Below are 12,511 nucleotides of genomic sequence, written 5' to 3'. Positions count from 1 at the left end.
TGTTACGCGTGAAATTGTTGTAAACATAAAACGAACAAAAAATACGATTCATCATTTGGCTTAGGCTTATCGTTGCAGCAAATTCGTTCTTTAAAACAGAAAATAAACAAGTAAAACAACGTTCATTACATTACTTTGCAGTCAAACAATGCAAACGCAAGAAGAGCAAATAAACTTAATAAACTGTCCCGCAAACCTTTTCCGTGTGTTCAGACCCATTTGCTTACACCCGCAAGACGAAGGGATTCCACTTCAAATCCCTAACTAACAACCACAGAAGATGTATGAATGGGGGTTAGTAGTAGTTATTAGAAAATCTGCGCTGGTTTGGTTCCGTTTTTCCCCCATTTTACTCATGCCGAGACACGGAATACTGTATCGCGTAAGCAACTGAGTTGGCTTAACATTTAATATCACTTTAGGACCATGCTTGCGGTTGTGTGCAAGGGGAAGGAGGGTACGGAAGGAAGAGGTCGGAAACACAGTCTATGCAGTTACACTGACGCCCGCATCATTCATCACAATGTTCATGGTCGTGTCGGACCCGTAGCTGAGATGGGACGGACTGTCCGACACCATACGCCGGTTGATCAGCACGTCCGCCACGTAGATCGGCGCTGGCCCATCCATTTCCACGATGCGTAGCGGGGTTGTAGTGCACCGTTTAAGCGGTGACATGCACGCAAACATTAAAAGCGTAACGCACAGCGCCAGGATAAGCACAACGGCACGCAGTTCAACCTGCCCAGTACGTACCACTGCTAACGCTGCCATAATGATCAGCAACAGGACGACGGAAAATTTGGTCATAGTGACGGCGGTGCTGTGAATTTTGCCCCCACTGCCCTGACTGATCATGTTCGATGGTGCGAACGCGAAAAAGAGATTATGCTTGTCGACGAAATGTTTCAGCGTGATGTATGTCATGGCGAACGGCATAATTAGCGGGCAGGCAAGGCTGTATACCGTGCTGGTGGTAAACACCATCACCATCCAAGCGTAGTGGATGCCGAACGGGAAAGTAATAAGAATCGATTTGCGAATGTACGGTGTTTCGGCCCGCGATTTTGCCGTTGCCAGCTTCCAGAGGTAGCAGATCAGATCGGGAAAGCGTATCAGCTCGAGTGCCGTGCCGATGAAGGCGGCGGTGATGATATAGTTTACGAAGAATGCACCCTTGTCCGGCAGAAAGATACATTCCCAGCGGTACGTGTCGTTCGATTCGATCGTCCATTGTAACAGTGCCTGGGCGCTGGTCAGTCCGAGCGAAGGCAGGATTAATATCATGAACAGTAGATAGCCAAAGGTTTTTGTCATGATCAGATAGTTTTGTCGCGAGCGTGTCCAGTGTGACAACCACGTGTCCGAGTAGGCGACAATCACCGGCATCAGTGCGGACAGCGACCAGAGCAGCAGAGTGGGCAGAAACTCTGAAACGAGTGGGCTAATTTTGCTGATCTGCGAGGTGGTATTTTTCGTTAGCGATAGTGTATCGAGCTGGTTCACGATGATGACGGGCGTGGTAAGGAAGAAGAGAAACAGAAAGAGCGCAAAGTTCACCGTTGCCCACTTGCAGTACCACTGGGCTGTATCGATGTTGAGATTTTCCCAAAAGATATCCGACGGTGCCGGTGCAAACGAAAGGTTCCATTCGCGGTACGTTCCCGGTTTAAAGTGGAGCATCATATGCTGTGCCTCGTGTGCCGAGTTTAGAGTTACGAACGCAATACCGAGCGGTTCGTTCAGGGCCGACGCACGCAGCCGGGCAACTTCACCAGCTAGCTGTGCCTCATGATCTTTGTAGTACTCCAGAGCGTCCACCTTCTCACAGCTGAAACAGGACGGTTGAGCTTGAATCGCATCTCGATTGCGGTGCGCTTCGCAGTATATCCTTGCGTCGACTGTCCGCTCGTACTCTTCGGCCGCTTTGATTAGGCTCGATATATTGTACGCTAGCTGAATGTCCTCGATCGTCACGTCCGGAAACAGTTGCTGCAGGTACGTTCGTATGATGGTTTTGCTACAATCACCCTGCGAAATATTGGTGGCCATAATCGTACGCGTCGGCGCAGTTTTGAACGCGTTCCGGCCCGAAGCTCGGCGCATGATCAGCACCACCATCGGTACGTAAGCAATCGCAAACACGACGTGTGCCCACATCGAAGGGGAATCGGGATCCAGATTCGAAATTGTCGTGTGTCCAAACGAGTTCTTATCACCGCTCAGCGTGCCGGAAAAATTAATCGGCAGTATAATGGCAATCGAGATGACCGTCATAATGCCCATCAGCACGATGAGATGCCGCTGAAAGGACAGATAGTGCACCGCATCCGGACCGCTGTGGGTAAGTATTTGCTCTTTCGTTAGCCGAAAGGTGGCTAATATCCAGGAGAAGCAACCTCGATCAATGCTGAGACTGTTGAGCGTGTCCGACGTTTCGGATGAACCACCCATCGCACCACCGGCACCGCCGGGCACATTACCATGTGCGTAGAATAGCTGTGTCCAGCGTTTGTTCTCTCCGTGGCTGTTCACCAGCGCTAACCGTCCATAGTCCCAGGCTTGCTGACGGAGCAGTGTGAACAGCAGTATCAAGAAAAACCACGCTATCACGTTTAGCAGCAATGTTTCCGGGATGCCTTCGTACAGGTTGATCAAAATTTTGGTCTTATTCAGCACTAGACACGCCTCACGGTTGGGTGAATACACGCTGGTCAGGTTGGGAAAATTCGTATAATCCATGCTGCTATATGTCCTTCGTTTTTATTCCTCCTTTTACGCTAGCTTAAATTTTAAAAGTCCTCTGTATTTGTTCCGTATTACCTAAAACGAGAAAGCAAGACAATTGTTTATTTTTTTAACGCCGCATTTTCAGTAAGCAGGACGATATTATTGCACTAATTTTAATATTTAACAGCCAAATAGTAGCGTTACATGTCTAGCACACCTCGATGGCGTTGCTGTATTAGTCGCTCTTGTGCGCTCAATAAGGAACAACTGTCCGTGATATTCTCTCACTGATAACTGTATTTGAATGTTCTACGAAATGGTCACCAAATGGTGCGATAGGATTCACTAAACAAAAAAAAAAAAATACGTTTTTTGATAACGCACCCCGTTACTTATCGTTTCAGATTATAATTCAACGAGCCGGCCGGGGTATTTGGTCAATGCAATATGATATTTTGAAAAAGAATTCAGAAATTCATTATTTGCTTTTAAAGCTAGTAAGATAAAAAGTATTTGATTTGAGTGGCATGTTTTGGACACACATTGAAGTACATAAGAATTTTAACAATTTAAACAAATTAATGGTAGTTGGAGTGAAATTGGATTTAAACAAGAAAGTAAACGAACCGCTTGGCAAGTGGGTTCCGCAAAATGCTACGAGTGGATACTGCACGTTGTCGATAAATATTTCCTTATCGCCATCGAACAACGGAACGATAAAAAATAGCTATCGTAGATATGATTTTGTTATTGCATGCTTGCTTGCTTGCTTGCTTGCTAACAAAAATGATTGCTAAAATGTCGCCACGTTTCACACTTGCCGCCAGGCCAAAGGTGAGCAATGAACATTGACCGGAAGGAAGAATGACTCATCACGCGCTCCATTTGTCGATTGCAAGCGAGAAGCCCATCGTACGCAGTAACGGAAGACTGCACAAAACGGATCAATCAACGGACCTCTTAGCGAGCTTGATAAGAAAAATGATACCAATCGTCTCCCTCCAGTTTCTGGACGAGTTGTGTCGACCTGCACAAGTCGTCAAAGGTCCACCAAGCAATAAGTTCTGCAGCCTCGTTTTCTTAGGTTTATTGTAAACTATTATCAGCATAGATGTGCTGCCTTGCCATGGGCACACTCGACTGTCTATTTGATTTTGCCCGCCCGCCCGCCCGCTCGCTCGCTCGCCTGTCCCCGGCTCGTCTAGCATATTGGCTAGCATATTGTCGCTGGTGAAAATAATCATTGCGTCAATCGTTTGCCTGAATACCTACACACATCTCGATGGCTTTTTGTGTGTTTGGTAATGCTCGGTTGACCATCATTGCCTTTACTCATTGAAGCCAACCGAATGCATGATAGTCTTATTGGGGCAAATCATTGGCAGACAAAAAAAGCGACTTCACAAGCAATAAGAACCAGAAAAAATGCTACAATTGTATGTGCCTTGAATTATCATACAAATCGGGCAACTATGCGAGAGAGCGTGTGTGTTGATACGACACGTTTGCAATGCTTGTATTTCACCTTACCTAATTATTTTTCTTTGCTAGTGCCTAATGATCAGCCACATCAATGGAATGGTTCTGTTACGAAGGAGGGCAACAAACAGAATTCTGCAATCAAACCCGCACCTGCATCACATATCTTTGACTTCAATTTTTTATGCACTAACCAACTTTTAGCCAACCGAATTCGTTCGTTTTTCCGAGCTCTTCACTGTTCACTGTGCACAGGACGGGTGTAATTATGGGTCGCGAAAACACTTTCCCCGTGAGCAGCTTTGTTTGTTACGACGTTTGCCCGTACGTAGGTCTTGTTTTGGACTTTCTAATCTTTTTCTTCTCCTAGCATTTTGCTGCACTGTGGGAAGTAGCTGTCAATTTCAATAAGCATGGATAATTTATTTTTCTTTTTATCGTGTATTAATGATACTTTATATCAAAGTATGCAACCAGAAAATTGTTATTTGCTATTATTTTCGTTTTTAATTTTGAGAAAAATCCATTTACAAATTTTGTTTCAGCTTCAAGAAATAAAATAATAATAATTTTAAATCCAACTAATAAAATCCAAATAATAATAATTTAAAATCCAACCCAACCGAGCACACCCGGGATATGGTGCCCTTTCACAGCTCGGAGAAGGAAATGTCTCCCAGCAAAGAGGAAAGGAGTATACTAATTTTAAGTTTATTGTAAGCAATACGGCCTGGCCGTCCCTTATGAATAAAAAAAAAATTAAAATCCAACTGCCAAATGTCATTACATTTGACCGATGACGAGGTGTATTTCGTCGTTGTACATTTTTGACAGATTCACAAGTTGATTCGCCGGAAAAGTTCGCGTGCGCGCTTCATTTCGGCAAACGCGTAGTAAAAACCTAGCTGGATTTGTTAGATTCTGTTTATTCAAGAACTTAAGCTAAAAGATGAGTGCATACCGTGGACATAAGCGTCAGCATTTCAGTAAAGCCGGTGGTCGTCGTGGAAGGGATCATGAAAATGCAGCTGTAGATGAGAACAACCCGGTCATTCAGTGTTTCCGTGAGTACGCGGCGATTCTAGACGCAAAACACGATAAATACGAACGCATAGTGAAAATCAGCCGCGACATTACGATCGAATCGAAGCGGATCATCTTTCTGCTGCACACCATTGATTTTCGGTAAGTCAACACGGTAAACATAGGCGGTCCGGCGGTATAGGCGACAATGGTACCGTGCTTTACATGGCAGGATAGGAATTCAAATCCACCGCCACCCCCCAACTTCCCCTCCGGTTCCTTCGTATTGAGAATTGACTGTCCAATTACTTGGTATCAATAAGCCCCGGGAATCAAAAAAAGAAAAAGAGAGTAAGGTTTATGGTAAACACTCATTATGTATTTTGGTCAATCGTCCACGGTACAAGGTCCTAGCTATCATTGTATAGAGTTTTTGCTATGTATGCATTAAGAAATTATATTAGTAAAGAAGCTATTGTGTTATTGTGTGCAGATTGTGTTCGCTATTTTTGTAGAATCGCGCATTTTTTAACTAAGCAAACGGTGTTGTAAAATGTCCAGGCGAGCCGAACAGTTGCCTGAGCTATGGATACTAGGATGGAAAATGTGTAATTCTACAACCCTGCAGGACACTCGAACGCCAATATGCGAGCTATTCAACAGCTCGCAAATTGAATCAATAATATACCTGAAGAAATCCATATCTCGACGAACTTGTACATTATATTCTCGAAAACCCAGTAAAACTCATCCAGCACCGTCAGCAGAAGTAAGGACTGTCTGCTTCTGGCAACGTAGCATTAATTTACAGCAGCCCAAACGACAGGTATACCATCTAGCAAGAAAAAGGAAGAAGGTTTTTCTTTACTTCGTATCTTCGTATCTTAACAACTTCAGTCATAGTAAACTCGTTTGAGCAACTACTCAATTTGGAAGAAACAAGAATTAGCCTTTTACGTATGATAAAAAAGAGTGAACATTTTCTTTCACTTCTATTACAGGAAGAACAATTTGCAGAAAGTTTGTGGGGAGGCGAAGGAACGCCTGGAAGCTATTTTTCGCAATCATTTTGTTATCATAGCAAAGGAACTGAAGGATCAAGATCCATACCAGTATGCCCGGGCGTATACGAATGGAATGCAAGAGTTTATTGAAGCTTACACATTCTACGAATACTGTAGTGGAAAAGATATTTCGAACTGGGATGCTATTCAAAAAAAGCTAATATACAAAAAAAGCCAAAAGGACGAACAAAGTGATGCCGAAAGCATCACAGAAAGGGACGATACAAATCCTTGTTCCGATTCGCCGTTGGAGAACGCGATAATAGACACAACTACACCGCCCAAGAAAGAAAGCGAAACATCGGAGATGATTTGTATGCTGCACCCGCAGGACTTTGTGCTGGGCCTAGGTGATCTTAGCGGCGAAATTATGCGAACGTGCGTCAACTCACTCGGTTCGGGAAATTCTGAAAGTTGCTTCCAACACTGCCGCTTTATGCAAGAGCTTTATAAAGGTTTCTTGCGTGTAAATGCGATACGGAGTCGTGACTTTTCGCATAAGATGGTCACTTTACGGCAGAGTTTATTGAAAAGTGAGAATGTGTGCTACAACGTCACGGTGCGAGGCGGTGAAGCAGCCAAATGGGGCACAACAGATGACGTCTCCAATGCGCTGTTCCAAGTACAGCTTTCAAAGGACGACGACGATGAGGGCATATTTTTCTAAACTGCTGTTAGAACTGAATCCATAATAAGGTAGGACAGTTATTATTTTCACTTGTACGATAAAGCTGTGGGACATTTACTGTGCGTATACGACAAAAGTGAATGTTTAGTTTCATTACGTTTCTAACATTTTATATTTTCCATACCGTAAAAATTAATTTTCATACAACATTTTTTACTCATCGTGCTTGGTTGAAAAACCATCTTTTTGTGCTTTTTTTATTTTCCAATAAAAAATATTCTAAATGATTACCAAAGGGGTTTTCAATGTTTTGTGTTGTTCCCCTTTTACATCTTTTTTGTTTGAATTTGGTCTTAGTTTGAACTAAAATATTGTTTCATCAACATTTCCTAAAAATTGGCAATCATTTTTCAACACTCCATTGAATTTCAATAAAAAGGATTTGAGATAAAACCACAAATTTTGTTCATCGGTGCGATATGCTACCCACTAACTCTTATATGCCGAATGCATGTTGAATCTCACGTATACTTTCACCTCTTTGCTTTCATGTGTGATATATACAATCTATTGTTTTTCAATGCATGCTTTTTACTCAACCGCCCCAATCTGATTCCAGTCTTTGACAAACCAAGAGTACACGCCAAATTGTTAGGTATATAATATTGAGAAAAAATAATTAAGTGGGTACATTGGAGATTCTCCAGTCAGGTATTTATGATTCAAGTGATTTATGATTGCATATATTAAACCTTGCCAAAACATGCGAAAATGTTTTATTCGGTTAAGATGCGTTTTTAACACTTCTTTTTCGTCTTCTTTCTTAGACGAGTTGTTTCACGATACGGTTCGTGAAACAACTCCAGCTGTGAAATCCAGCTTCCTAGGCATTCCTGCGCTACTTCGTAAATTAGCGTAAGCAAGAAACGACAGCTAAGGTCATATGTCCCTGTCTTTTGTTACTTTCTGAATGATTTCGGTAGTAACTTTTTTTGCGGTTTTAGGTTGTTTTTTGTTTGTTTTTCGTAGGAACGACCTGGCCGTGTTGCTGGTTTTAAATCGGTATTACTTTTGCTTTGTTATGTGATGCTTTGATATTTCGCGTGAGTTACAAAACTAAAGAGTTCGAACACTGACGAAGTAACGAGTCTTGTTCTTGCTACGGTCAAAATCGGAGTAAAGTGTTATTCATTATTAATTAACATTCGTTTAATAGGAATTGGACGGGAAAAGGAATCAGCATTGTCCCGCTAATGCTGATTCGGCTATTGGCTGTTTTGCAATCGGTGACTAGGTCAATCGATCAACACTGTTTGCTGATCGACGCTGTTTACTGTTGTTGTTGCTGGGGTCGTTGCTGGCGTCGGTTAACAACATTGGAAAATGCTGATTGTTAACTTCTCCCCCCTTAAATTTGAGACTCCGCACGAAAAACTTCCATGACTGTTAGTGGTTTAAAATTTGCGATGTTATCGAAACGATGTCCACGTAGTGTCTCGAGTAGGAAGGTCGATATTAATATAAAAGGCGGATAAAGTTTTCTGTTCGGAATACTACAGGTTTATTATACAAACACGCGACGCCATTAAATACCGCTCAAACTATAAGCTGTCAGACAACTGAAAATCACATACCGCGTTTATGTCACCACATTCGTTTCTTCAAGCATAAGATATTGTGTGCTATAACACCCCCGCTCAATATCTTGAATGTGCCAATCCTAAAGAAGCCCGATGCTTCTGAAATAAACCTGTTGGCAAGCCCTTGTTCATCACATCTGCTGTTTGCTCGCCGGTTGGGACGTATCGAAGAACTATACGCCCCCGCTGAACCTCATCACGGATGAATCGATGTCGAACATCGACGTGTTTCAACCGTCCAGTGTCCCGTTCTTCTTCAACAACCCTTATCGTGGATTGGTTGTCCTCATGATAGACCACAGGACCCTCCGGATCTATCGATAATTCTTCAGCAGACGTACCAGCCAAATTCCATGGCATACTGCGGTGCTCAAGGCCACGAGCTCCGCCTCCGTCGAAGATAGCGAAATGGTAGACTGTTTCTTAGTCAACCAACTGACGACACCACCATACACTCGGAAGACATATCCACTGATTGAACGCCTATCCAGCGGATCATTCGCCCAATCCGCGTCGGCGTATGCTTCCACTACCGGTACCGTATCCTTCGCACAGAATACTAGACCTAAATCCAGAGTCCCTTTGATGTACCGTAAAATCCGTTTAGCGTGAGTCCAATGCAGTTCCGTTGGGCAGCTCTGGAACTGACTCATATAATTTACAGCTGCACACAGGTCAGGCCTTGACGTCAATGTCACGTACATGAGACAACCAATCAGCTCTCGATACGGTTTCTCAGTGCGTTCAGCTTCTTCTCCCTTTTGCAGGTGTAGACGGTATTCGATCGGTGTAGACGATGGTTTACAATCTGCCATGTTGAAACGACGAAGCAGGTTTTCAAGAAAACCTCTCTGGCTTATTCCAAGCATTTTCTCTTCCACATTCCGGTCAATCCTCATACCAAGGAATGTACGCACCTCTCCCATATCCGTCGTTTCAAATTCCTTCCTCAGGCATCGCTTCACCGCATCTACCACCTTCAGCCTACGACTGACTATCAGTAAGTCATCCACGTACAAAACAAGGATGACTTGGTTGCTCCCAGAACCCTTGACGTAAAGGCACGGATCATTCAAGCTCCTGGTGAATCCTAGTCTTTCCACGAATGTGTGGAACCGCTTGTTCCATGCTCTCGATGCCTGTTTGAGACCATACAAAGAACGGTTAAGACGACAGACTAGATTCTTATCTTTCTTTAATCCTTCTGGTTGAGCCATGAAGATCTCCTCTTCCAAGTCCCCGTTGAGAAAAGCCGTCTTGACGTCCACCTGATGCACTGTTATCATTTGCTGATTAGCTATGGCCAACACTGCTCGTACAGAATCTAGCCGCACCACTGGAGAGTAGGTTTCCCCGTAATCAAACCCTGCTCTCTGGCTGAAACCTCGAGCTAAAAGTCTCGCCTCGTACCGTTTCTCGCAATCTGCGTCGTTGTCCTTCACCTTGAAGACCCATTTACATGTTATCGGCACACGTCCTTCCGGAAGCTTCACTAACGTCAATGTTTTGTTCCGCTCTAAGGAATTCATTTCCTCGTGCATAGCTGCTTCCCACTTCTGCCAATCAGGACGTTGCTTCATTTCTTCGAGCGAACTTGGGATGTTTTCTACAAAAGCTGTTGCATTCATGGCGTATCCAGTGTAACCCATGAAATAGTCTTCTTGCCAACATGGAGATTTGCGGGTTCGATGTGACTTACGAACCTCCACCGCTTCCTCGATGTCTTGAGCTTGTTTCCGCTCTCTTCGGAATCGGATATTCCCTCACAACTACCGAATATCTCGTTCGTATCGATCCGGTGTTGGGATGAAAGCTTGCGGGATGCTCTGGATGGTCTTTTTTGATGATGAATCAACTACTGGTCCACGGCGCCAATCGCGAAAGTTGTCACGATGTGCAGGAACTCTCACTCTTCATGTACCGTGTGCAGGTTTATTTTAGTATAGCTTCACCTCACTTTTGTAACACGAACTAGGTCAATCGATCAACACTGTTTGCTGATCGACGCTGTTTACTGTTGCTGTTGCTAGGGTCGTTGCTGGCGTCGGTTAACAACATTGGAAAATGCTGATTGTTAACACGCGCTCGGGTTTATTGTAGGTCTGTTTATATCTGCCACTGATATTCTTAGTGCTCTTTTTCCTGGCCTAGTCTGTTCTGTTTGATTTAAGTTTAAAATTTGATTTTGTTTGCTTGTTTGAAATTTAATACCTTTTTGGTTACTACTGTGTTTATCTTTTCTTCTTGCTGTTCCGAGCCTCATGCAGTGAAAAATTCTATGTCGACCAGTGTCTGGACTTTTGTAGGTTATGTATAGCCGCCCTTCTTTTTGAATTTGTGTAGTCAGTAGTTACATCAGTCGTGTCCCAAGATCAGTCTATTAATTATTTTTAACCTCTTTTAGCGATAATTCCATTGTTTGGTGCTCCATTTTTTTTCCTATTTTCGTGTGATATTACTCGTATTTTTTTCTTTTGATTGTACACACGTTTGTGTACTATCGGTCCGCATTTTTATATCGTTTTTATTTTCGTAGCTTAGATAACGCAGCTTTGAAACGTATCAGACTGTTAATTTTAAGGTTGCTTTTAGTGCCTTTATTTGCTAATTCGTCAGCTACTTGATTACCCTCGATGGTTATGTGGGGATCCATTGTATTCTGGCCTCTAAGCACTTACAGTTATTTATGATCCCACTTATGATTTCGTCTGATTCCATTCCACTTATGATTCTTTTTTTTTTGTATTTGTCCTTTATTAATATATATAATATCGGTACTAACACGCAAACCCACAAACGTCGCATTTGGCGGTCAATGAGGAAGAGAGTTATTCACCAGTCCATCCCTACTCTTCTTACGTCACTCTCGTTAGTGATGGGTCGATGGTTCGGTAGGATCGCTCTCCTAACATCTCCCTCCTTAATTCAAAAAACATATCGCTTAGCCCATTCTGGTGCCTTTCTTGTTCGTTGCGATCGACGCAACACCAGTGGTTCTGATCCTTTATTCGCAAGAGGCTGCGAAACCTCTTGTGGCACAGAAGCTTCAATGTATGGCTGTATCGTTGGCTTAGATTGTGGTGGTAGAACTTCTGGTAGTCTTTGCAAGTTCCATTCCTTCATTAGGACATCCAAGGGCATCTTTTGTTTCCCAATATTTCCTGAGAAATAAACATTTGGCAGCTGCTCGCCACCTTGGTGACGTGCCCGCAATTGATTGACATGATATCGCAGGTGCTTACCCGAGTTCAGGATGATGTCCTACATTACACGACCCAAGCGCCTTGCAACCTTTCCTGGGATCCAATTCCACCCGTTTTTGCGAAATTCCTTCGCGAAAACCAGGTCGTTAACTCCCAACTGCCGCTTACAAGGGGTTCCATCCTGTCCGGGTGTTGTCGACACTACTGATGGTCGCAGAAGATCCAAACAAGTGCGTGGTCTTCTATTCAGCATTAACAGGTTGGCTGATAAGTCCCCGGTCTGACACATAGATGGCGCCGCTAGTATTAAATGCATATTATTTTTATATAGCACACACCTTCAAATGATTCGTGTCAAAATTTGACGTCTGTATGTCAATTAGTTTGTGAGACAGAGCGTCTTTTGTCAAGCAACTTTTGTTATTGTGAAAAAATGGAAAAAAAGGAATTTCGTGTTTTGATAAAATACTGTTTTCTGAAGGAAAAAAATACAGTGGAAGCAAAAACTTGGCTTGATAATGAGTCTCCGGACTCTGCCCCAAGGAAATGAACAATAATTGATTGGTATGCAAAATTCAAGCGTGGTGAAATGAGCACGGAGGACGGTGAACGCAGTGGACGCCCGAAAGAGGTGGTTACCGACGAAAACATCAAAAAAATCCACAAAATGATTTTGAATGACCGTAAAATGAAGTTGATCGAGATAGCAGAGGCCTTAAAGATATCAAAGGAACGTGTTGGTCA

The 12,511-nt window shown here is 43.2% G+C and overlaps 3 protein-coding genes across 3 annotated transcripts in view; 2 read left to right on the top strand and 1 right to left on the bottom strand.

Annotated features, from left to right (window-relative positions):
• LOC126557136 (double-strand-break repair protein rad21 homolog) overlaps nt 1–12,511 on the top strand; it is a 435,365-nt gene that overhangs the window by 338,497 nt on the left and 84,357 nt on the right. The gene's annotated exons all lie outside the window — the stretch shown is intronic.
• Nucleotides 443–2,742, bottom strand: LOC126557638 (CSC1-like protein 1). The gene has a single exon (XM_050213488.1). The coding sequence runs from the start codon at nt 2,740–2,742 to the stop codon at nt 487–489; it is 2,256 nt and encodes a 751-aa protein (XP_050069445.1). The 3' UTR covers nt 443–486.
• Nucleotides 5,159–7,017, top strand: LOC126558573 (translin-associated protein X). The gene is made up of 2 exons (XM_050214607.1): nt 5,159–5,394; nt 6,234–7,017. The coding sequence occupies exons 1-2, from the start codon at nt 5,159–5,161 to the stop codon at nt 6,961–6,963; spliced, it is 966 nt and encodes a 321-aa protein (XP_050070564.1). The 3' UTR covers nt 6,964–7,017.

The sequence above is a fragment of the Anopheles maculipalpis genome, chromosome 2RL, assembly GCF_943734695.1.
Source record: "Anopheles maculipalpis chromosome 2RL, idAnoMacuDA_375_x, whole genome shotgun sequence".
NCBI lineage: Eukaryota > Metazoa > Arthropoda > Insecta > Diptera > Culicidae > Anopheles > Anopheles maculipalpis.
This window is presented reverse-complemented; position numbering and strand designations above follow the sequence as displayed.